The 27,090-nt window shown below is 42.4% G+C and overlaps 1 protein-coding gene across 3 annotated transcripts in view; it reads right to left on the reverse strand.

The window, feature by feature from the left end:
• The window catches only part of fmn1 (formin 1), a 377,136-nt gene that overhangs the window by 129,481 nt on the left and 220,565 nt on the right, over positions 1–27,090 (reverse strand). For all 3 annotated transcript variants that reach the window (XM_041214614.1, XM_041214615.1, XM_041214617.1), the window contains 2 exons: positions 16,972–17,031; positions 15,112–15,232 (listed from right to left, as the gene is read on the reverse strand). In XM_041214614.1, the coding sequence (XP_041070548.1) occupies positions 15,112–15,232; positions 16,972–17,031 (181 nt within the window). The remainder of the gene's footprint in view (positions 1–15,111; positions 15,233–16,971; positions 17,032–27,090) is intronic.

Here is a 27,090-nt window from a genome sequence, read left to right on the forward strand (position 1 = left end):
ATATTTACAGAAGCTTTTACATTTTATACTAGTTTTCTCACATACTCTAATTTCTCCCTTTTATTAATTTTTTTTAGTCATCCGTTGCTGGTTTCTAAAATGTTCCCAATCTTCTGGTCTACCACTAGTCTTTGCAGCATTGTATATCTTTTCTTTTAACTTGATTACCATCATTAACTTCCTGAGTTAGCCACGGATGATGCATCCTTTTCATTGTGTATTTCTTTCTCAATGGAATATATCTTAGTTGAAAGATGAAGTATCTCCTTAAATTTTTGCCTCTGTTTTCTTTACCATATTCTTTAACTATATTCTTATTCTAATTTAGTCAATTCTGTCTTTGTGCCTTTTAGTTGCCTTTATTTAAGTTTAAGACACTAGTTTCAGCCCCAGATTTCTCACCCTCAAAGAGAATGTGAAATTTTATCATGTTATGATTACTCTTACCTAGAGGATCCCGTACTATGAGGCCATTAATTAGTCCTATCTCATTTTACATAACCAGGTCTAAAATAATCTATTCCCTTGTTTACTCCAGTATTGTTCTAAGAAACAATCCCAAATAGACTAAGGCTACTTTTGCCATATTGATGTGTCCAATCTATGTGAAGATTAAAATCTCTCATGATTCCTTTTGCAATGCCTTTCTTACAAGCCCTCATTATTTCTTGATGTATACTCTGACCTTTTGTGTAATCACACTCAGGGGCCAGTGACTTCTTTCCTTTGCTTTTTCTTACCTCCACCCAAATTGATTCTACATTTTGATCCTTAGAATCAAGATTATATCTCACTACTGTACTGATCTCATCCTTTACTAACAGAGCTACCCTACCTCCTTTTCCTTTCTTCTTGTCCTTCCAAAATTTTGAAAAAGAATGACAGAGTATTTCTTAAATTGAGAGAGGTTAGGAAGCGTTGATGTCCAAAGGGAGCTGGGTGTCACCAAAAGCGAGCATGCAGGAGCAGCAAGTAATTAGGAAGGCAAATGGCATGTTGGCCTTCATCGCAAAGGGATTTGACTACAGGAGTAAAGGTGTCTTGCTGCAATTGTATAGAGCTCTGGTGAGACTGCACCTCGAGTTTGTGTACAGTTTTGGTCTCCGTATCTAAGAAAGGCTACAATTGCTATAATAGAAGGAGTGCAACAAAGGTTCATCAGACTAATCCTTGGGATGGTAATATTGTCTTATGAGGGGAGATTGAGGAGACTGGGCCTGTATTCTCTAGCGTTTGGAAGAATGAGAGGTGAATGCATTGAAACTTACCAAATTCTTACAGGGCTCGACAGGGTAGATGTGGATGGGACGTTTCCTGTGGCTTTTGAGTTTAGAACCAGGTTACACAGTCTCAGAATAAGAGGCAGGTCATTTAAGACTGGGATGAGGAGGAATGTATTCACTCAGAGGATGGTAAATGTTTGGAATTCTCTACCCCAGAGGGCTATGGAAGCTCAACCATTGAGCATGTTCAAATCAGAAATTGGTAGTTTTCCAGATACTAATGCCATCTAGGGATATCGGGATAGTGCAAGAAAGTGGCATTGAAGTAGATGATCAGCCATGATCCAACTGAGTGGTGCAGCAGGCTCGACAGGCTGAATGGCCTACTCCTGCACCTATGTTCCTACCTACCATTGAATAATCAGGTCCTAGCCATGATCACTTTGCAATCATGTCTCCGTAATGGCTATCGTATCATAATCATTTATTTCTTTTTATGCTATCAATTCATCCATTTTGTTAAGAATGCTGCATGTATTCTGATAAAGAGCCTTTAATTCTGCCTTTTTACCATTTTCCCTACGCTGATCTTATTTGCTGGTGCGCCCTTATGTTTGTACGCTCTGTCCCTTCCTGTCGCACTCTGGCTATCACTACCCGTATTGCAACCCCATGCTATTGCCCTGTCCTTTCTCTTTAATTTTCCAAATCTCCTCTCACGTGAACCCCTTCCCCCTCTATTTAGTTTAAAGCCCTCTCCACTAGCCCTAGTTATACGATTCACCAGACACCATCATTTTATTGTATCCATAATATTCTTCTCAAAGGACGGGTTTGAAGTGACAGTTGAGGAAATTGCAGAGACTGAGGCCACAGTCATATATGGGATAGGCAGTATTGTGATAATGGACCATATCACCTCATTGTTCTGCTGATAGTGATCTTACATTGCTTGGAAGTGGATTAAAAAGAGGCAAATCCAGCCATTCATACATAGCTCAATTAAGGTACAGTAATTACTTGAATATGCCTAATTTCATAGTAGGTTTCATAGACTGCAGGGCTAGAGTATTCTGCACTTAGAAACTTTTCGAGCGTAGATCCTGCGAAAGTCAGAGGTGTGAGGCATGAAAGAGGAAGCATCTTTCTCAGAAACAGCTGCCTGCCTCGAAATGCAACAAAAATGATGCAGTAAGAGAAGTACAAAATCCGAGGAGAAAAATATACACCTACAAATGCTCAAAAAAAAAACCCTTCAAGGTCATTATTTCTCATTGGTCAGGTGTTCTAGCCCCCAGTATTGTGATTTTAGCACACAGCATAGTACTGAAAAGGAACCTGGTAAACCGCAGCTTTAAATTAATTTTAGAGCCTTTAATGAGGCGCTTGAATATTTCATGTGGCAGCATGATTATTGGGCACAGTTTTCTCCTGGTGCCAATCACATTTTGACCACATTTGATGGGCAATGGCCGTTGACCCTGATTTTCCAACTTACTGTTCAACCTTTCCCAGCAATACAAGTGATACAAATGCAAAGATTGTAGAGCCAACATTCACGCTCATTTTGATGTACTCCTGGCATAACTTTGGCAAGGGTACACTGAAATGGCTGAAAATCTGGTCAGGACTTGCATAACACAAGTTCCATGCTTGTCCACTGCTTTCTGGATGTGCTTGTCAGGCGTGGAACCTCCACCCAATCCAAACAAAACTGGAAGATGGCCAGGGTCAGGGTTGGGGAGACCCATCATTGGATGTTCCTGTGATCTTAGCCCTGAGAGACACCCCGCATATCGTTGAAGATGGTACATCTAATTCAAGCCTAGATCCCTGGCCTGGTCTCCTAGCTTGAGCCCCATTTCTGGCATGGAGATGGCCCATACTCATGCTTGATCTAAGCTTACTAATTGCCTGCATGGTTGATGTTGGGGCCCTTGTGGAAGTCTGGACTGAAATGACAGCCTAAATGCCTGAGGCACCTCTGAACAGCATCCTGAGCATTTGCACTGAACTAATTCAATGGATTTTCAGGGCCCCTCTCTTCTGCAAATAATGAACTATATCACTCCATAAAAACCACGAGAAATAAGAGCAGGAGTAGGTTACTTGGTCCTTTGAGCCTGCTCTGCATATGAGATCATGGCCGATCTTTTACCTCAATTCACATTCCTGCACTATCCCCATACTCCTTAATTCCCTTAGTACTCAAAAATCTATCGACCCATCTCTTTAATATGTTCAATGACTGAGCATCCAGAGCTCTCTGGAGTAGAGAATTCCAAAGATTTCAAATACTCAGAGTGAAGTAATTCCTCCTCATCTTAGTCCTAAATAACTGGACTGCAGCGGCTCAAGAAGGCAGCTCACCACCCCCTGCTCAAGGGCAACTAGGGATGGGCAATAAATGCTGGGGTAGCCAGTGAAGCCCACATCCCATGAATGAATTATTCTGGGACTGTGACACCATGTTCTAGATTCCCCAGTAGGGGAAAACAGATTTCTCAATATTCCCTGCAAAATCCCTTAAGAATTTTATATGCTTCAATTAGATCACCTCTCAGTCTTCTAAACTCCAAGGGCAGAATTTTGCCCTTGGCGTGTGGGTTGAGTGGGGGCGGTTTGGGAAGCCGACTCTCCCCACTGCGATCGGGCCTGGAAGGCAATTTCACGCCGGCGAACCAATTAAGGCCCGCCCAACGTGAAACCCGAGTGGCAGCGCTACACGTGCGAGCGGGGGAGGGGGCGAGCAAGAACTTAGCACATGCGCACTACACGATCTCAGGGAGATGAAGATATCTGAAAAAATATAATTAAAATACAAATGTTACGAAACATGTCCCCTCGTGTGACTCTGTCACAAGAGCAGGGACACGTTATTAATTTAAATTAAAAAAATAAAGTTTTCATTTGATTTTTTATTTGCTTTTGGAAACCTCAACCCGCCCGTGGATGAGGTTTCCAAAGAAGTGCAAAGGCTGCTTGGCCTTTTCGCCTGCTCACCAACCGTAAGGTTAGCGAAAAATTTCTTTCGATTAACTTTTTAATGGCCTTACTAGGCCTTTTAATTGTCGGCGGGCGCACTGCTGACTCTGGTGTGTGCCCGCCGATCGAAATATCATTCCAGTGCGCAATAAGGTTGGGACACACGCCCGAAGTGACTGTGCGTCATTTTATGCTCAGTTGGGTCGGGCGCGACGAGCTAAAGATTTTACCCCAAGGAATATAGCCCGAGGTTACTCAATCTCTCCTCATAGGAAAATCCCCTCATCCCATTCGGATACATATGTCCTTCCTTGGGTAAAGAGACCAAAATTGCACACAGTACTCCAGGCGGAACCTCACCAACGCCATGTATAATAATAAGGCATCTTTACTCTTCACACTCCAATCCCTTCATAACAAAAGCTACACACCACGTGCCTTCCTTGTTGCTTGGCGTACTTGCATGTTAACTTTGTGATTCATATGAACATATGAATATGGAGCAGGAGTAGGCCACTCGGCCCCTCAAGCCTGTTCCGCCATTCAATAAGATCATGGCCGATCTAATTGTAACCTCCCGCCTACCCCCGATAACCTTTCACCCCCCCCCCCCCCCGTTAATCAAGTTATTCAAAAGATTCATGTACAAGAACACCCAGGTCCCTCTGAATGTAAACATTTCCCAGTCTCTGACCACTCAAAACATATCCTGCCAAAGTGGATAACTTTCCACTTTTCCACATTATGGGCAGAATAATACTCCCGGTGTGCGGGTATGCGCCCGAGACGCCCGAATGTAAAGTGACGCGCGATGATGTCGGGCTTGTGTCCTGATGTCATCGCACACTGACGCAATATTTTGTTCGGTGGGTGTGCACTGGAATCGGCTGCGCCCCCGCCAACAATCAAAAGGCTTATTAAAGCTAATAACAATCTAATTAAATCCAAATTTACGCTGCCCGTCCCACCTTGTGGTAGGCGGGCAGGCAAAAAGGCCAAGTGGGATGAGGTTTCCTAAAACAAATAAACATTAAATAAAAGCCTTATTTTGGAATTAAAAACGTGTCCTATCTCATGTGACAGAGTCACACGAGGGAACATGTTTTATTAAATTTTCACAGTCTTTATTAATTTTTTTAAACAGCGCTTCAATCTCCCTGAGGCACGCAGCTGCCTCAGGGAGATTGAAGCACTCTTTCTTGCACAATGCGCACTGCGCATGCCCTCCCACCCCCACCCCACCCCCCCTTCCCCCGCAAGCCCACACAGGCAGCATTTGGTGCTGTCGCTTGCGATCCACGCAGGGAGGGCCTTAATTGGCCTGCCCGGGTAAAATCGCGGTGCGGAGCCAATCGCAGGCGGAGTGTTCATGATGTGGTTCAAACAGGCTGATAATCAGCCAGCTAATCCTTCCGACACATCCCCACTGTTTCTCAAAGAGGGGAGAAAAGTGTGCAAAGGTCTACAAACTGATTTGTTAAACCATGCTCTGTGATGTTTGTACTCTCACTGTACCATCCTGACCCCCTCTATTTATTTTTTACCCAAACACAGCTTTGCGTCAGAGCCTTGACTTTTCCCTTGCTACTTTTACTCTTTCCTGTATCCTCCCTACCCCCTTTAATGGTTAAAGCCTTGTTTACTGTCCTAGTTATTCAGTTCATCAGCTCTCTGGTCCCAGCTCAGTTTAAGTGGAGCCGGTCGAAACAGAACAGCTCTCTCTTTCCCCTATACTGGTATCAGTGGCCCATGGAGTGAAACCTCTGCCTTCCGTTCCACTCCATCAGCCATCCATTGAACTTTCTAATCTGTTTATCCCTACGCTAATTGGCATGTGGTTCAGGTAGCAATCCAGAGAATTTTACTTTAGAGGTTCCACTCTTTAATTTGGACCCTAACTCCTCAAACTCCCTCAGCAGAACTCCATTCCTAGTTCGACCTATGCCATTAGTTCCTAAGTGGACCACAACAACGGGATCCTCCCCCTTCTCACTCCAAGAATCTGCCAATGAAGGCTTGGACTTGGTCTATCTGAGTCCAGACTGGACTTCTGTGCTTTCTACTGCACTCCCAGTGCCATCTTTGGTGAAATGCTCAATATCCCAAATGCCCAACATACTTTAATTGTTCTTCTTACTTATTCTAATGTTGCTACCATCAGAAAATTCTCAAAAGGCTGTCGCCAGCTGCAGACATAATACTCCCATTATCTTGGGACCATTCCAAAAGTCATGGCCTAACAGGATCAAAATGATAATCGTTCCGTTACTTTATAAATCTCGAATGAAAACTTTTGTGCAGACGTTAAACAATGACTGATTGGAATTGTTATTAATTAGCATGGTACGCCACACTCACAGAATTGACAGAAATCCCATTCCTTACGGCTTACAATAAACAGTAAAATAGTAATCAAATTTGAACCACGAACTGAAACATTTTCCTTAGTAATTAAATACACATTCAGACAGACATCAAAAGACATCAAAGAATAATTTGATAAGGGATTATCTATGATGTCAAAGAGCTTTCTTTAAGATAGGAAGCTTTGTATAAAAATAAAAATAAAAAGAGGAATGTACAAAGGACCTGAACTGAGTAACAGCACTGATTTAGATACAAGCCAATCTTCAATGCGAATTAGTTGAAAGCTGTGTTTACTGTAAACAAATGATTCATTTCCAAATGTATCATTTACATCCTAGAGTGCTGATTATTGTGTATTATTCTTTGCTCTGTGAGATTTTATTTGGGAGATTCTTAACGTTACAACATCAGATTTACTTGCATAAATCAATTTTGCAGGCGCCAGTTCAGCTTTTATCAAACCGAGAACTGTGAAATTCTGGCAAGGCCCAATGCAAAAAATATCAAAGGCAACAACATGAGCACTGTTTTGAAAATGCAGTGAATGGTTTTGAAGAGATTTTTTGGGATTGCGAACAAAGATTCCATTTTGATACATGATATGATTCTCCACTGGCCAGGGGGAAGAAATTGGGCTGTGTGGTGCTCACATTTCAGATGCTAACTGACCTTCGAAAGGTTGCAAGTCGAGGTCCTGGATGTGAGTGCACACTTCTGATGGGAAGTGTGCTGGATGCCATCTTGACACAGTACGTTGTGTATGTGTGCACACTAAACGACCAGTAGCAGCAGCAACATTAGAGAAGGTAGATTATGACCTCAATCGTTATGCAATGCTGATTTATCAATAGCACTGCTGTTTTTGAATGTCACTACAGCCCTCTCCAAATCTCCCGTAGCTGAAAGCACATACAACGGCATAAAGGAGCCTCAGCCAGTACTAGAGAAAGGAAGCACTACATACACGTTAGTTGCTGGATTATTTCTTCTGGCTTTAGTGCATTTCTGTGTGTCTTCGGAGCTTTCCTGTACCTTTCTAAATTTTTGGGAGTGGTCTGGCTGCTACTTAATTATTTTTCTGGTGGTTTAAAAGCTTATGCTGAAATAAGTTGCTTATTATATGAGTGGCCTCAGAAGCCAAGGCCTAGAATTGAACTGGACTGGGAGAATGAAGGGACCAGGACAAGCTACTAGATGAGGGAGGAGGAGGGGGGCCTTATTTGCCCAGGGCTTTAAGGAGCAGTTCTCTTATCTGAACTTCAACGAGGACCAATGCATGAGGTGACTTTGCTCCAGGAAAGACACTGTGACTGAAATTGGCCAGCTATGGCAGCCTGCAGCCGCCTGGAAGCTCAAAGCAATGCAAAGGCTACATTGCGTGTAGCTGCCAAGATGATTGTGGCTCTTAACATTTATGCATCTGTTTCCTTTCAGGCTGCTGTAGAAATGAGCACGATCTCACAGTTTAAGCTACACTGCTATGAAAGGGAGGTCACTGAGTCTCTCTGCACAAAGAGAGACAGCTTCATCTCATTCCACCTTACCAGAGACAAACAGGCAGAGTGAGCACCAGAATTTGCTTCGACTGCAGATCTCCCCAGAGTACAGAGTGTCATGCACATTGCTTTATGCACACTTCCCGTCAGAAGCGTGCACTCACATCCAGGACCTCGACTTGCAACCTTTCGAAGGTCAGTTAGCATCTGAAATGTGAGCACCACACAGCCCAATTTCTTCCCCCTGGCCAGTGGAAAATCATATCATGTATCAAAATGAAATCTTTGTCAGCAATCCCAAAAAATCTCTTCAAAACCATTCACTGCATTTTCAAAACAGTGCTCATGTTGTTGCCTTTGATATTTTTTGCATTGGGCCTTGCCAGAATTTCACTGTTCTCGGTTTGATAAAAGCTGAACTGGCGCCTGCAAAATTGATTTATGCAAGTAAATCTGATGTTGTAACGTTAAGAATCTCCCAAATAAAATCTCACAGAGCAAAGAATAATACACAATAATCAGCACTCTAGGATGTAAATGGGACATTTGGAAATGAATCATTTGTTTATAGTAAACACAGTTTTCAACTAATTCGCATTAAAGATTGGCTTGTATCTTAATCAGTGCTGTTACTCGGTTCAGGTCCTGGAATAATGTGAACTCGGCCATTTTGGTGAACCGAAATGAATTCCACTCCCTCAATGCGCAGTTGATATGTGACCACAAGCAGTGGCTCTTCGAGCTGAATGCCATTATCCTGGCAATAGTCACAACTGCTTCATTTTACAGCAGTCCTTTGTGGCAGCCATGTTTGAACCACCATAGTAAATCAAAGACTGGGTGACAAGGGCCATCCACATATAAATGGCTCATGACTCCATTCTGAATCCTACACAAACGTACAAAGCAGGCATGTAAGGAATCATAGAATGGTTGCAGCACTGGAGGGGGCCATTCAGCCTATCTTGTCCATACTGACACTTTGTGAGAGCAACCCTGCCAGTTTCACTTTCCCTCTCTATACCGTAAACCTGGAATGTTTTTCTTTTTAGATAATTATCCGAACACCCTCTGCCTGCACCACACACTCATCTCTTTTGCCCATGTTCGGACCAAAGCAGTAAAGGGAGAATTAAGAAGGGCAAGGCACCTCCCAGTCATTAACATGCAATATATATGAGCATCTGTGGGGAAACAATTGCTCCCAACAGTCGAGTTCCTTGAACATTGTGTGTTCGCCCTGAAAAGGTTGGGAATAATCAGCTCCAGCAAAATGCGATATGGTCAAGAATGCCGCCAGTGAAAATCAAAAGTTTGCACAAAAGCGGAAGGCTTTGGAGATGATAGGCTGACAGGAGAGGCCACTTCAATAGATAACGTGAGGGTCAACTTCAACTTTATAGCTTCGAGGGTACGATACAATAGCATCTCTAAGCCTGTGTGCACTGGGTTGCAAGGGAAGGCAACAGATACTGCTGTCCCGCTAGAAAATGGCACATGGTGCTGTTTCCTTAAACCCCCTCCAATGAGAATTATAGGTTGGTTAGCCTGACACTCAGTTGCCGATAAAATGCTAAAAATCTTATTAGGAGTGTGATAACAGAGCAATTCGCAAATCTTAGTATGATTAGACAGAGTCAACAAGGATTTATGAAAGGGCAATGGTTTTTGGCAATCATTTCGAGTATTCTGAGGATGTAACTAGTAGCGTGGATAAGGGATGTAATATATTTGGATTTTCAAACAGACCTCGCTAAGTTGCTGCACAGGAGGTTACTTTGCAAAATCAGGGTACAAAGGAAATGATAGCATGGATTGAGAACTTGGCAACAGAAAGGAAACGGATAATAGGAGCAAGTGGGTCATTTTCGGATTGGTAGCCTATGTAGCTAATGGGTACGTCAAGGTTGATGCTTTGGCCTCAGGTATTTACAAAATATATTAACAACTTAGATGAGGGGATCGAGTGGAGCACATCCAAGTTTGCTCATGATGCAAAGCTAGTGGGAAAATAAGGAGTGAGGAGGATGCAAAAAGGCTCCAAAGGTTAAGCGACTGGGCAAGAACACAATAGATGGAGTATAATGTGGAAAACTCTGAAACTTTGGTGAGGAAAAATAGAAAAAGGATTTTTTTTTTAAATAGTGAGAGACTGGGAAATATTGGTGTTCAGAGGGATCTGACGTCCTTGCACATGAATCACAAAGTCACACTTAGAAATCAATTGTGTCAGCCTTTATCACAAAGGGATTGGAGTATGAGAGTGAAGAAGTCTAGCCGCAATTGTACAGACAAGGTGAGACCTTACCCGGAACACTATGCACAGTTTTGGTCTCCTTCTTTCAGTAAGGATGTCTTGTGCCTCAAAGAGTGCTATGAAGTTTCACTATACTGGTTCTTGGAACAAGGGGATTGTCTTATGAGTGGACGAGTAGATTACTGCCTAGAGTTTAGAAGAATGAGCGGTGATCTCATTGAAATATGTAAAATTCGCAAGGGGCTTGACAGAGTAGATGCTGGGAGGATTTTTCCCTTGGCTAAGAAGCCTAGAACTAGGGCCACAGTCTCAGAATAAGTGATCAACCACTTAGGGCCGAGATGAGGAGAAATTTCTTCAAAATGTCGTGAATCTCTGGAATTCTCTACCGCAGCCAGATGTGGGTACGCAGTCATTGAGTAGATTCAGCTCGGAGATTGATAGGTTGCTGGATTCTAAGGGAATCAATCAAGGGATTTGGGGATAATGTAGAACATTAGCCATTTTATTATTGAATGACAAGGAATTAGACTGTTATCTGAAAAGGAACAACGTGCAGGGTTATGGGAAGAAGGTGGGTGAATTGCACTAAGTGAATTGCTCATTCAGACAGCTGGTGCAGATACGATGTGGGTGAGTGACCTCCTTTTGCGCTGTGAAAATTCAGTGATTCTGTTTTTATTCCTGCATGAGGGTGTTTCAAACGTGGACCCATCATCCATCTCACAATCAAGGAATGACTTCTGGAAGCCATTCCCTTTAAAATAGCTAATTCTTGGAGAGGAGAGTCACCTCAAGTTTCTAAAGCTCTTGGCAAACCCAGTTTGCCCAGTTGCTCACTACTTAACATTGTCTGAAACAGACAGCAAGCTCACAGAAGTGGCAGACTAAGAGGTCAAGCAAGGTAGCTGGTACAAAGAGTTGATATAGTGTTAGGAAATAGTTACAATATAGGATGAAGGGTTTTTTTGGCACCTTTGGTTGACGGTTACAATGGGAAGTAAAAATAGCAGCTCTGGAATCTGGTAACAATCCTTCAGCATATTAAAAACAAATCTTACAATTCTTTCCTCTAGCAGTTAGACAAGTGACTTTACTGAAGTGACACACAAAGCACTCACACCACCAAACCATAAAATAAATCTTATGCACCCTGTAATAGGGGCAACACTAGTGAATATTACTTAAATCATTCACATCTGAAGCCAATGGGTCTGTCTGGATAGTTGAGTTTGATGCTTCTTGGGAGTCAGTCTCTAATCACATCTGGTTTAGCTTTAGACTTTCACTGATATTTTGCCAGCAGCCACAACCTTTTAATGGCAGCAATAAATTAAAATGACTGTAAAATGTGAAAATCATACACTAAATGAAACTTAAATCTGGGTACAATTTAAGATTCTTTACAGGACATGACATGTATACAAATAGGCTTAATATTACCAATTTAAAACATTTACATCTTGCAATCTATTTTGATATTGAGTTTCACAAAATTCTATCATATTTTCAAATCAAAACAGACGAATTTAAATGATTTGCTTCAGCATGTTTATCTAGAAGCTAAAGTATCTTATCAATAAAGATTCGTGTATCTTTTTCATTTATAATTTATTGTGGAAGGTGCATACATGTAGGTCCAAATGACACAGTAGCCGGACTTAATGTTGGAGACCTGCTGACAGGGGAGAGAAGATCAAACACAGATCATGTTTCTGCACAAACTACCAATAGAGAGGGCAGGGCAAGGGTTCTATGGGAGCCAAGGGATGAGAGAAGATAAGAGCACTCCTGTGTCCCTTGGCTGAACAAACAACAACTGATACTCTCCTACCACTGTGTCTGGGGATCGACAGAAGTGTTTTCCTACTAACCAGTTTATTTTTGTTGCATGTATAACTTTATAAGTGAGTTCTCAAAAGCACACAGCAAAATTCTGGTAAGACCACGCCTCGAGTGAACATACGTTTTAAATTCTGCTAGGCATCAGACCTAGGGAAGAAGTTTCCGTGAGCCCGGTGTTGGGCATGCTTGGCGGGCGTAAGCGGACAATAGGGCGAGGCGGCCAAAAATCGGTTTTATGACATCGTGAAACGGGTCTGCAATCGTTCGCCCTGCCTGTCAATGGCAGGCTGCCTTCCCAGCCGCTGGACGTTGGGAGCCTCATTGTATTACAACTGAATATCATTATAAGCTCTGCTCGCCGGAATCACCCCCACCCCCCCCAAACGCTGGATCATCCAGAGCCGTCGGCGTTTCACAACTGAACATAAGCGACGTGCACCTGGTGAGATGCACTTCACCCGGGACTTTGAGGTTTGTTTGCCTACCTTGCTTCGGGCAGCACTCTCTGTCATCAGCGCCAGGCTTCACAGGCAGCACCACGTCACTTTTAGGGGGGCTCACGGGCAGGTCTCTACCTACCGGACCCGCCGTAAGGCGGGGGTGGCTTTTCAACGGCTGCAGGGCTAGGGCTTGCTTGGGGAGAGGGGGAGAAGTGGCCTCAGGTAAGGGAAGAGGCTGCAGGTCGAGGGCATTACTGAGGAAAGGGGGGGGCATCCCAAGGTGGGTGTCGGGATGCATGTTGCTCTGTGCAAGTGGCCTCAAGATGGTGAGGGCTGAGGAGGCAGTCTCCGGAGGAGATGAGGCCAGATGGAGATGTGAGGGTGTGTGTGAGAGAGAGAGTGGTGATGTCTCTTGAGCTGGCAGTGAGTGAGATCTCAGTGAATGTATGATGGGCTTGTGAGTGAGTGATTTTGGAGTGCTGAGATGGTTGCTTTACCCTGGCTGCACGGATGAGATCATTTATCCTCTTTCTGCACTAGATGGCCAACCTCTTGTGCGCAGCATTGGCACTGACCACCACTACCACCGCCTCCCAAACCGGAGCGGTGACACTGATGGCCTCCTGAGGCCGCAGCAGGAGTAGAGGACATCGCAGTGGGCTCCAACAGTGTGCAGCAGGCATCCCAGGAATGCGTCACTGAATCTGGGGGGGGCTGCACTCTTCTTGGCTTTTGGGGCCATGTCTTCACCTGTGCCCTCCTGGGCTGGATGCACTGAGAGGTGTATGTGGCTGCACTTTAAATACAGCGCCCAGTGTGAGGAAACGGCGAGGTGATGGCGTGGCTGGTGAATTGGAGGCTGCCCACCAGTAAAGATGCCGTGTTTCCTGGGAATACATGATTAATGAGGCGGGATTGGGATGATACAGTGCAAAAACCCACCACTGTGGCCAGGGTAAAATATCCTTTCCGCGCCCGCTAATGCACTTAGTACAAATCTGGGATGATTCCGCCCCTAATCTTTTTCATCTAGAAGCTTTAATTTGTTACTTCAAAACATAAGTCACACAAAAGCTGATCATCTTTATTGTTAGTATGATATGAAACACCACTTTAATGAAATACGTATATACTTAACGGCTTTAATTTATAGATTATTTTTTCAGTTTAAGCACCATGAAGTGAAACCACACCCAAGGTTACAGTTATCCCTGCACCAACTTCACTTTATGTCTAAGTTTCCTGCCAATTTCATCAGCACACTCCCGAATATTAAAATCATAAAAAAGTAAGCAAAGATCAGTACAAACAGTCAGGGCCTGAAGAAAGTGGCAGAACTCACAAATATTCCTTCTCTAAGAATGAAAATTAAAGTTAAAAGCCACGCATGGGTGTTAGGCACAGCATGTTCAAGAATATGCAATCATAGAAACAGTTACATTTTTAATTCCATTCCATTCATACATTCATTCAAAGAAGCAAAAAATGCAAGACAGTCCTCAGTAAGACTTTTTTTCTTCAAAATAAAAACTTTAAAAAGGAATAAAACACCATCAATATAACTTTGTTTCCTCTTGCACCCAAAATTCTAGGCATAATTTTAAATTTATTTTGGAGTAGCAGAATTGACAGAAATTTAGCTGCTTATCATTGTTCTGAGCTGAGATGCACTTTTGAGTGCTGGGATAAAGAGACGGGTGGAAAACATCAAGAGCAGGATCTTCTGGTCGGTGTGTGGGGGTGAGCCCCGCACGCCGACGTGTAAAATGACGCGCGCTGATGTCGGGCGTGTGTCCCGACATTACCGCACATCATTCCGATCTTCAGTTCGGCGGGCACGCTCCAGTGTCGGCGCTGCGTGCCCGCTAAACTGTCAAGGGCCTTTAAAGGCCATTTATCAACTAATTGAAGTACTTGTCAGGGCTGCCTGTCCAACCTTAAGGTTGACGGGGGGCGGAGGGTGGGGGGCAGACAAAGAGACCAGGCGGCCTTGGCATTTTTCACGGAGCCTCATCCACGGGTGGGGTGAGGTTTCACGAAGGGTTTATAACTTTAAAATTTTTTTAAAATTAAAATTCATAGACATGTCCCAGCTCATGTGACACGGTCACATGAGGGAACATGTCTGAATAATATTTTTCATTCTTTTTTCTCAACTTTTCTCCACAATCAAATTAATCTCCCTGAGGCAGCTCCGTGTCTCAGGGAGACTTGCGCATGCGCGAGAGAGCGCACTTTAACAGAGGGGGAATCCCTCCCCCCAACACAGGAAGCGCATAGCGTTTCCCTTCGGGCAGCCTGCTGGGCAGGCCTTCATTGGCCGGCCCACTCAAAATGGTGGTGGGCCCTGTTTCGGCGGCAGAGTTCGGCTGCCTGCCTGCCGCCGAGCTGGTGGGGCCCACCAAGGTAAAAATTCTGGCCCGCGTTTAATCAGTTCACTTTCTGACCACCAAACTTAAATGTATCTCATATTTCACATGGTTAAAAAGCTGCAATACCTCCAAGGTCCTTTTTCAACTTCCTAAGATCCTTACTGAGATCCTCAAATTTAACTTGCGAGGCCCGCAGTAACTCCTGGGGCTCTGGTAAAGGATATACGCTCTTGTCTGTTCCTGCATCCTGTTATGCAAAAGGAAATGAACTGTTAATATTTAGTTGTAATATCAGTGCAGAGATACTTAGGCCTAATTTGTCCTCATCCGTGTCAGCTGAGAATCAGTAGGAAATGGGTTTGCAGCCCGTTAGATTTCCTAGTGGGTGGAACCAAGTGTGGTATAAACGCATGGCTCAATGGTGTGGGGGCAGCACGTCGTTTTAATATTAATTCATGGTTGCATCAATCCTGTGCTTTATTCCTAATAGTTACGGTGTGCAACGCTTCTGGTGTAAAGAACTACCTATTTGGAATCGTGTCCAATAATTAAGCTTATGGCAAGGATACAGTGTTATAAAGTTCTGTGTTATAGACATTTCTTAACCAATATTTCTTTTTTTCTGCCTTTTTCTGATTGGTACCAATGGTCCGATGACTCTGCCAGTAGATGTAAGTGCTTTTTGTTCCCTTCCAGCGCCAATGGGTTTCCGAAAGAGCTTTCTCTTCTTTATAAGTCTGGAGCACATGTGAAAATATGCCAGGTAGCACAGGCCACATAGAGAGACCAATCAGTACCTGCACACCCACATCCACCACAGAGCTGAAAATATCTCACCTTACAACACAATTAGCCTTGGCGTAAGTTTGCCTGCCCAAAAGAAACAGGATCTGAAGACTCATTGGTTTGATGTGTGAATGCCTGACTAACTAGAATATTAGCTTTTTACTCACAATCACCCAATCACAATACACCACACACTTTCAGTGGACTCACTGGAAGCCATCGTACCAGAGTGATGAAGAGTCAGCATTGCCCAATTGGCCATGCCTAGTCAAGTCACCATGCCAAGCCATTTCTATATGTCTTGGCACAGATGATTGGCAATGGCCATCATGAACTGTCTTTTCAGAGTCTGAGTCAGCAGAAAAGCAGTTACATCTACTATGCAGCGTAGGGTTGGTGAATATATTAACAAAGGTAATCAGCTGTGGTCTGAAACTTGGCAGCATTGCCTGCAAGTTTGACCTATCAAGGTGGTATCATGATATGACAGAGGATGGCCCTCCTCATAACCACTTAATGCAGCACCACCTTCATGTCAACAGCCTCAAAATAATGGGTTGGCTACTAGGCTGCTCCATCACCTGCCTACAGATTCAGGTTTCCCCTCGCCTTCATTTTCTCTTAGCCTCTTGCATATTAATGACGATAATGAGCTGAGATACTGTTGGAAGCTCTATAAATACTCTATTTGTTGGACTCCTTTTAGTACACTCCCCTTCAATTATTCCACGATTCTAAATTTGACTCACCTGTAATTTTCCTCTCACCGCCAGCACAACCCATATTAAAGATGCAACCGAAATAATGTTATAAAGTTGGGAAAATTCAGGGAAATTTGGTGCTGAAAGCCCAGTTCCATCTGATTCTGTTCTGGTGACAATTAACTGGGAGAGGAAAATCTAAGCCATGGATATTTAAATAAAAGTCATCTCATAACAAATCATATCTCTTTCTTAACGATTATTAAAGCAATGCATTTGAAACCTCTTTTAACTTACATTAAGGGTAATTTTTTTTACTAATTTACCAAAGCACCTCCACTGAAGGCTTTAATATTTCATATGCTTTTTTCAGAGGATATTGATAAAATGAAAGAACAAAATGGAAAGTAACAGTTATATTCAAAAGGAAATTGCTTTGAATAATTACTCGGTGTAACAGAAAGTCTGACAACAATTCAGAGAAAGATTAATTAATTACCTTGTCAAAATGATGCAAATAATAGGAAGCAACAAAATCCACAAGACTGATTTGATTATCCTAAAACAGAAAATCAAGATAAGTGTTGTAAAATAATACCGTGAATAAGACACACAAAGCAAAACATTTGTGCTTTCTTGCAATTTTCCATTGCCCATTAGATGACCAACAGCGATGTTATTTTTGTTGAGTGTTCAAAGAGGAAATAGTATTTTGTTTTAACAAGTTGACACTGGTATAAACATTTACTTCAGATTTTAATTATGGGTCTTACTTTTCCACTTAACAACATATAGGCTATCTTCAAAGAAACAAATATCATTTTGTAGGACATTTGCAAATGAAGACTTAATGCATTTGCCTGAAATTCCTGTCTATTGATTCAGCAAAGGAATTAGCAGAATCATGGTAGCAAGCCTTGGAACTCTACCATGGACCCCACTAAATTCACAAAGCCAGGAGAGGTCCCCTGATTTGAATGTCTTGGGTGGGCTTCAGCACTTTGCCCAGCCCTGTCCTTACCCATAGGAAGAATGTTGGTTTGATGTGAGGTTGGGTGAGGGGGCGGGTTATGTGCCATGTTCAGCTGCTTCCTGGACACAACTGAGGCTTCTTTTAAAACACAAAAAAAATCCACAGCAAATCTTCAGGGGCCCAGGCTTTGACCCAAGCCTGGAGACTCAGGTGAGCTTCAAAACCAATAGTGGATCAGCCCGTATACCCAGACTAATCGGGATACCTGTGCTAACCATATGTTCATCCCCAAAAAAGGTCCAATACATGCAAACTCCAATGTCATAGTCCCTGGTTCAGGCCCCAGCATCAGTCCCTTAAATTAATAACTTCTTAACAGACCAAAGTTCATCCCTCTCAAGGACATCCTAAACATTTGGATGCAAGGCCAGGTCTGAGCTTATCAAAGTTCCAGTCAAGTTCTTAGCTATTAGACTCCTTCCATAGGAGTCAACTGGACCAGCTATGAAATTATGGGGCCAATTTTCTTTGAAATAAATTGTTTAATGCCTCAGAACAATTCAGAACAACAGATTCAGCATTTGTTCTCTCCTCATGAACTCCTCTTCTTCATCTAAAAATCACGCAGTGCAGTTAGAACAGAGAAACGTGTATCCTCACCACTTTGTCCAGGATGAAACAGCCCACTTGTTTGTCACCCCATCCACCACCTTCAGCATCCACTACCCCCACCTCCAATGCACAGTGGCAGTAGCGTGTACCATCTACAAGATGAGGTACAGGAACTCAACAAGAGTCCTTCGGCAGAACCTTCCAAACCCATAACCACTACCATTTAGAAGGACAAGGGCAACAGATGCATAGGAACACCACCGCCTGGAAGTCCCCATCCAAGCCACAAACCATCCTGCCTTGGAAATATATCAATGTTCCTTCATTGTCGCTGGATCAAAATCTTGGAACTCCCTCCCTAACAGCATTGTGGGTATACCTACACCACACGGACTGCAGCAGTTCAAGAAGATGGCTCACAACTACCTTCCCAAGGGCAATTAGGGGTGGGCAATAAATGGTGGCCTAGTCAGCAACGTCCACATCCCGTGAACAAATTAAAAATAAGTCTGGTGCAATTTAAATGGAGAATAATAAGGAAAGTATTGGGAGACATTAAAAAGTCAAAAATGTTGGCCTACGCTGTATAAGGAATAAATATAAGGAGAAAATTGCACCAAAATCTAGTTGCAAATGTAAAATAGATTAAAGAAAACATTATAACATCAGAGAATCAAATCTCCCTGTACTTGAGCAGGTTCGATTCCAGGATCACCATTTTATATCAATGAGCTGCTCGTGAAGGACAGAGGCTCAAAATCCTGGGGTTCTGTGAGGAAGATAATTAAAATAAATATTCACGGAAATGAGATTCACACTTGCCTGCCCCGCAATTTCCTCTGGCCCAAAAAATCGCAAGTCACAAACTGCAGTGTGCCACAGTCCAGGCTACTGAGGTTAAGTGCCCGATCCCCTAACCCACACCTGCCACGAGTGAGGCTCCACATTACATTTTTTTTTTTTGTTTTGTGCCATATGCCAGTTCACAAGACTGTAAATGGAATTAGTTAGGACTTGGCTCTGCTCCTTGGTGGCTCAAACTGGGCAGTACCTTTTAAAAGTCAATCCTTTTCTGGTGCAGGGGATCTTTCTCAACACACCAAAAATTCCATCCTTTAAAATTATTTGTTATAAAAGTAATTTTAAAAACAATTAAAACCATTTCTATCAATATTGCTGAATTTAATGTTTTTTGTGAAAGTTGTAAAGAGACATGGAAAACATTTCAAAACGTTTCTTATTAAATCAGTCTCGAGCTAGATCAGAATTGCTGTGCCAAAATGTCTTCCATTTGTCCCTTTGACTTAATTGGTTGCTTTTACATTTTGTACCTTGGTAACATCCTTATATTCTTAGTCATACAATTTTCATGCAATCGCTGGCGAAATCAGCATTTTTTGCCCATCCCTTCAACTGAGTAGCTTGTTAGGCCATTTCAGAGGGCAGTTAAGAGTCAACCGCATTGCTGTGGGTCTGGAGTCACATGTAGGGCTGACCAGGTAAGGATGGCAGGTTTCCTTCCCTAAAGGGCAGTAGTGAACCAGATGGGTTTTTACAACAATTGAGGATAGTTGTCATGATCACCATTACTGAGACTAGCTTTCAATTCCAGATTTTTTAAGTCATTGAATTTAAATTCCACCAGCTGCTGGTGTGGGATTTCCAAGCTACCTAAGTCCATCAGAATTCACCTGATACCCAATTTATGCAGATACTAGGAGCTGTAATCTAGGTCCCATCAGCAGAAAATGCTATTTATCAGTTCATAAAGCCACTTAATATACAAGGGACTTTTAAAAATCTGAACTGCTTATATTCTATTACACAATGTGTACAATCTTCTACTTTAATTTGTACTTTGCTATTAAAATTTCAATGTATTGGTTGACAACGTCCCACATGGCAGACGAGTCAGAAAAGTTAAAGTCCATGAACCTTAAGGGAGAATGGCAACTTGGATTCAAACCAAGCTCAGGCAGAAAGCAAAGGATCATGGTTGATGTGTGTCTTTGTGACTGGAGGAATCTTTCCAGTGGGGATCCTCAGGGCTCAGTATTATATTTTCATTGAAGATATCAACGCATTAGACATGGTTCAGTAGTATGGGGATGATAGAAAAAATGACCACATGTTTGAAGAAGGTTGTAGATGGCAAGAACAACAACAACCTAGAATGATATAACACCTGTAATGTAATAAAATGTCCCAAGACACTTCACAGGAGCATAATGAAGCAATACTGGACACTGAGCCATGTCAGGGGATGTTAGGGCAGATGGCCAAAGAGGTTTTTTTTAAGGAACACCTTAAAGGAAGAAAGTGAGATAGAGAGGCAGCGTTTTAGGGAGGGAATTCCAGAGCTTAGGGTCTAGGCAGCTGAAGGCATGGAAACCAAAGGTGGGGCAATTAAAATTGGGGATGCTCAATAAGCTAGAATTAGATGAGTGCAGCTCTCGGATTTGGAGGAGATTACAGAGATAGGGAGGCTATCAGTAGACTGGTCAGGTGCACAGAAAATTGGAAAATGGAATTCAATCTGGAGAAGGTTGAGATAATGCATTTGGGAAGGGCAAACAAGGCAAGGGAGTACAAAGCAAACGATAGGTTAACTGAGAAGTGTAGAGGAACAGAGGAATCTTAGACTGCATGGTCACAGACCTCTGAAAGAAGTAAGACAGGGAAGTAAGGTGGATAAGAAGGCATACGGGATACTTTCCTTGAATCTGGACCACTTGTTACTGAAGTCCTATGCAGGCAGCACGTTTACTCTTTCCACAGGAGACTTACTCAGAAGAAATCACAGATTAGGAGCTGGACAGCACACATGATGCATGAAAAACACAGTTTCACTCACATATGTGAATACATAAGGTAACAAATCACTTGCACTATATTTGAACTTTGATGATCATTTCTGATTATATTGAATAAGATAGCAACAAAGCAGGATATTTATGTTGGTTGAGAAAAGGCACTGGATACTGTTGCAGGAAATGTACAGGGCACATAATCTGGTTAGACGTGGACAAGAGAGGTTCTTATAGTAGCAAGTTAGAAACGTAACTAAATGTATCTTAGATTAATGGCTGTGACACCAGGTTTTTTGCTGTACTATTGTTTCAGGAGCTACATCATAATCTGTTCTTCGCTCAGTTAGTTCGCCCTCCATTTCCATAGCAAGGTTTCTGTGTATTAAAATTGTATAGCTTGCTCTTGGTGGCCCTGCCAGGGTTGGACTGTAAAGCATCTCCTGAGCAGTTGAGTCATTTGAAGTGTTGCCTACATCTGACAGTGCTACAGTCTATAAGAATACAGCGTTACTGATCATTGACCAGCAGCCTATTTCCAATGGGCCACGGCATTCCACCTGAGAGCCTACATCTTCCCAAATGTGCCAATGACCCCAATGACACAATGTAACTGCACAACCCAGTCAAGCTGCTGCTCATAGAATCACACAGGACAGGAGGTTGCCATTCAGCCCATTGTGATTGTTCCAGCCTTTTGAAAGAGCTATTGTTATCTCCGGGATGGAAGGAGTGCACAGTTCGTCTAGCACCGCTACTCTGCAGATCGCACCATTAGTTCAAATGTTTAATTCACTCACCAAAATGGCCAATTATTTACCTCTGTTACCATTAGACCCAGTATAAAAGAGACTTTAACCGGGCTTCTTTCAATAAACTTAGAACGATTGATTTATTATAAAACAATGTAAAAAAAAAACAAGTTGCAAGAACTGGTTAACACATGTTTGTAATCTGGAAGTATAACTTTCTCTCTCACTCACACACACACACATGAGAAACAGACAGGGTCTCTGCAGAGATGGGCTTTGGAGGATAAGCTTTATAAAATGAAGGACAAAGTTCACAGGGCTTCGATGCTCTCAAGCTGGAGCTCCCTTGTGTGAGGAAGTCTAGTGTCTACTGGTCCCAGTAAATGTCTGGGGGTTCTCACCAATGGAGCTTCAGCATGGAGAGGAATAAAGCCGGATCAATCCTTCTTGTCTCAGCCTCTTGGTTTTCCAAAAGACAGACAAGTTCCACTGAGTTGAGTATTCTTAGCTGGCTACAGGAAACCACTTATTTCAAGCAAGGCAAGGAGAAGGTGAGCTGGGCAGCTTTTTACTTTCTCAGTTCAGTCCCAGCTGGATTCAAAAACCAAGTCCAAAACTTATAGCTTATCTCTTTCTTATGATTTCCAGTATAACACTAGACTTGGCCTTTAAACCAGTTTCTTTCACATCAATTAAAATAATTGCAATGCAAACATGCAAACAGCTCTCCCCCTTCAAGTACCATGCTGGTCAGGTGACTTCTTGGAAAAGGCATGCTTGCTCCCAGTCCAAAGGTGACCTTATGACCCTTTTTAAAAAATCCAGGTCAACTTCCAAGTGACTAGATAATGCAGTGCCCTTCCATATTGTAAAAGAAAATATGGTTTTTACCATTGTCCAATTAGTCCATTCGAACATACGAATTAGGAGCAGGAGTAGGCCACTTGGCCTCTCGAGCCTGCTCCACCATTCAATAAGATCATGGCTGATCTGATTGTACCTCAACCCCACATTCCTGCCAACCCCTGATAACCTTTCACCCCCTTGTTAATCAATAATATATCTACCTCTGCCTTAAAACTGTTCAAAGCCTCTGCTTCCACCACCTTTTGAGGAAGAGAGTTCACTGCACTCAGAGAAAAATATTCTCCTCATCTCTGTCTTAAATGAGTGACCCCTTATTTTTAAACATTGACCCCTAGTTCTCGATTCTCCCACAAGAAGAACCATGCTTTCCACATCCACCCTGTCAAGACCCCTCAGGATCTTAAAGGTTTCAATCAAGTTACCTCTTACTCTTCTAAATTTCAGTGATACAAGCCTAACCTGTCCAACATTTCCTCATAAGACAACCCGCCCATTCCTGGTATTAGTCTGGTAAACCTTCTCTGATCTGCTTCTAACACCTTTACATCTTTCCTTAAATAAGGAGACCAGTACTGTACACAGTACTCCAGATCTCACCAGTGCCCTGTATAAATGAAGCATAATCTCCCTACTTTTGTAATCAATTCCCCTCACAATAAATGATAACATTCTATTAACTTTCCTAATTACCTACTGTACCTGCATACTAATCTTTTGTGATTCATGCACTAGGACACCCAGATCCCTCTGAATCTCACAGCTCTGCAATCTCTCACCATTTAGATGATAAGCATTTTTTTTATTCTTCCTGCCAAATTGGACAATTTCACACTTGCCCACATTATACTTCATTTGCCAGATCGTTGCCTACTCCCTTAACCTAACTATGCCTCCTAATGTCCTCTTCACAAATTACTTTACTACCTATCTTTGTGCCGTCAGCAGATTTAACAACCATTCCTTCCGTCCCTTCATCCAAGTCATTTATATAAATTATAAACAGTTGAGGCCCCAGCACTGATCCCCGTGGCACACCACTCGTCACATCCTGCCAACCAGAAACAGACCCATTTATGCCAACTCTGTTTCCTGTTAGCTACCCAATCTTCTACCCATGCCAATATGTACCCCCTACACCATGAGCTTTTATTTTCTGCAATAACCTTCGATGTGGCACTTTATCAAATGCCTTCTGGAAGTCTAAGTACAGTACATCCACTGGTTCCCCTTTATCCACAGCACATGTGACTCCTTGAAAGAACTTTAAAAAATTGGTTAAACATGATTTCCCTTTCACAAAATCATGTTGACTCTGCCTGATTGCCTTGAATTTTTCTAAGTGCCCTGCTATAACATCTTTAATAATAGCTTCTAATATTATCCCTATGACAGATGTTAGGCTAATTGGCCTGTAGTTTCCTGTTTTCTGTCCCCCTCCCTTTTTGAATAAAGGAGTTACATTTGCTATTTTCCAATCTAATTGAACCTTCTCCTAACCTGGGGAATTTTGGAAAATTAAAACCAATGCATCAACTATCTCACTAGCCACTTCTTTCAAGACCTTAGGGTGAAGTCCATCCTGACCCGGGGATTTGTCAGCCCGCAGCCCCAACAATTTGCTCCATACCACATCCCTGGTGATTGTAATTTTCCCGGTTCCTCCCTCCCTTCCATTTCCTGATTTACAGCTATTCTCAGGATGTTACTTGTGTCCTCGATAGTGAAGACCAAAGCAAAATACCTGTTTAATTCATCTGCTATCTCCCTACTTTCCATGATCAATTCCCCAGACACGCTTTCTATAGGACCAATGCTCACTTTGTTAATTCTTTTCTTATTTAAATATCTATAGAAGCTCTTACTATCCGTCTTTATTTACTAGCTAGCTTTCTCTCAATTTCTAAATTTTCCCTCCTTATTAATCTTTTTGTCATTCTTTGCTGTTCTTTATACTCTTTCCAATCTTCTGCCCTGCTACTTTGTGTAATTATATGCTTTTTCTTTAAGTTTGATACTGTCTTTAACTTTTTTAGTTAAACACGGATGGTGGGCCCTTCCTTTGGAATTTTTCTTTCTCTTTGGAATGTACATATTCCGTGTATTCTGAAGTATCCCTTTAAATGTCTGCCACTGAACCTCTATTGACCTATCCCTTAACTTCATTTGTCAGTTCCCTTCAGCTAGCTTCAATTTCATGCCTTCATAATTGCCCTGATTTAAGTTTAAAATATTAGTCTTAGATGCATCCATTTCTCCCTCAAAATGAATGTAAAACTCAATCACATTATGATCACTGCTACCTAAGGGTGCCTTCACCATGAGGTTTTCAATTAATCCTATTTCGTTGCTTAATACCAGGTCTAGTGTAGTCTGTTCTCTGGTTGGCTCCAGTTCATCTGTTTTGTTTCAAATGCTATGTGCGTTTAGATATGGAGCCTTTAGTTTTGTCCTTTTATTATTTTTGTAGCATCTAGCCATATCTGCTGATTTACTCTTCGATTTGTACTCTTTGTCCCTTCCAGTCATGGTCTGTTTATCATTTCCCATATTAATACCTTTCTCAGTTGCCTTGTCTCTATTCTTTGGTTTACCACACCTTCCCAAATTTGATCTCTTGCCCTCACTATTCAGTTTAAAACCCTCTCTACTTGTCTAGTTATGTGGTTCGCAAGGACACCAACTCCAGTACAGTTCAGGTGCAGACCATTCCAATGGTAAAGATCGCACTTTCCCCAATACTGATGCCAGTGCCCCACAAATCGGAACCCACTTCTCCCTCGCCAGTCTGTGAGCCGCGCATTCATTTCTATAATCTCATTTGTCCTATGCCAATTTGCACGTGGCTCAGGTAATAATCCAGAGATCATTTCTTTTGAGGTTCTGCTTCTTAATTTGGTGCCTAGCTCCTCATACTATGCAGAACCTCCTTCCTCATCCTACCTATGTCGTTGGTACCAACATGGACCACAAGAACTTGATCCTCCCCCTCCCACTGCAAGTTCCTTTCTAGCTCTGAGCAGATGTCCCACACCCTGGCACCAGGGCAGACAACTCAGCCGTCTGGACTCTTGCTTTTTACTACAGAGAACAGTGTCAATCACCCTCACTATACTGTCTCCAAAAATGACTAAGACTAGCTTTATATTCCAGATTTTATTAATTGAATTCAAATTCCACTTGCTGCCATGGTGGAATTTGAACCCATAACCCTGGAGCATTAGCCTGGGAAGCCATTCGATTACTAGGCCAGAGACATTACCACTACAACATCACTCCTTTACTATTTTCCTACTGTTTCCTATGGGCTTGCAAATATTTGCTTTTCAATTATATATCCAATTCCCTTTCAGAAGTTACTAATTAATTTGTTTTCACCTCCTACATTCAGGCAGTATATTCAACATCACAATGACTCACTGTATTAAAAAAATGCTTCTGAAATCCATTCTGGCACTTTTGCCAATTATCATAAAATTGTGTCCTCTGGTTATTGACCCTCCTGCAAGTGGAAACAGATTTTCCTTATTTGATCTATCAAAATCCTTCTTAATTTCAAACACCTCCGCCAAATCTAATAGGAAAGATCATGATTGATTTGGACCTGTTTAACAATGCATGAATCAAATGTTTGAATGCACCTGTACACGTAAAACTGACTTGTGTTGCAGTTGTTCCCAGTATAACCCGAAAGCAGCTAGGAGTATAAACATTGAGGATGCTGTGAATTTTGAATGTCACCAGCAGTGTTACTCTTCAGCTGAAAGCTGACTACAACAGATGGCACAGCTCTGTAACTGCCTTCCTGTGGAGCATGAGGCCACAAAGGCATTATAACAAAAACAGAATTACCTGGAAAAACTCAGCAGGTCCGGCAGCATCGGCGGAGAAGAAAAGAGTTGACGTTTCGAGTCCTCATGACCCTTCGACAGGCATTATAACATTTTTTTAGAAATTCTTTTCATACTCGTTCATGGTTATGTGGGCGCCGCTGGCTAGACCAGCATTTACTGCCCATCCCTCATTGCTCACCACCACCTTCTCAAGGACAATAAGGGATGGGTATTAAATGCTGGCCTTGCCAGCAGTGCCCACATAACCATGAATGAATATAAAAAACACAACTGTCCAACTTTGCCAGCTAGCTGCGCCTGGGCTTTTCGAGACAGCTGCTTGGATAACGGCAAGTGCAAGCAGTCATAGTTAGCTTTCTCTGGGATCTCCTTCTTTGGTCTTTATCGCCATGTGTCAGCAAACCCGATGAGAGCGTATCAATTCTGACAGGGCTAATTCAATAGCAGTAACAATTGATGTAGCGGATGGACTTTAAGAAGTCATTTCCTAAATGACCAAAAAGTGATCGGTCTGTAACATTCATTACAATGTCCACAGTGTAGGACTTAGGATTTCATGTGTTGGTCAGCTTTTATTTGTCCGCATTCAGGCGAAGTTCGAGCACATTGCATCATGCCAATGAACATCGAATCGTGAAGACTTGGATGATGCCCTAGGGATGAGGGAAGATCTGTTGATATCATAAAACTCCCAATTTCCCAATCGCTACTCATCCAGTTTTCACTGGTAGAATATTTTTACTGGTCAGAAATTCT

This window comes from Carcharodon carcharias, chromosome 20 (genome assembly GCF_017639515.1).
Source record: "Carcharodon carcharias isolate sCarCar2 chromosome 20, sCarCar2.pri, whole genome shotgun sequence".
NCBI classification, from domain to species: Eukaryota; Metazoa; Chordata; class Chondrichthyes; order Lamniformes; family Lamnidae; genus Carcharodon; species Carcharodon carcharias.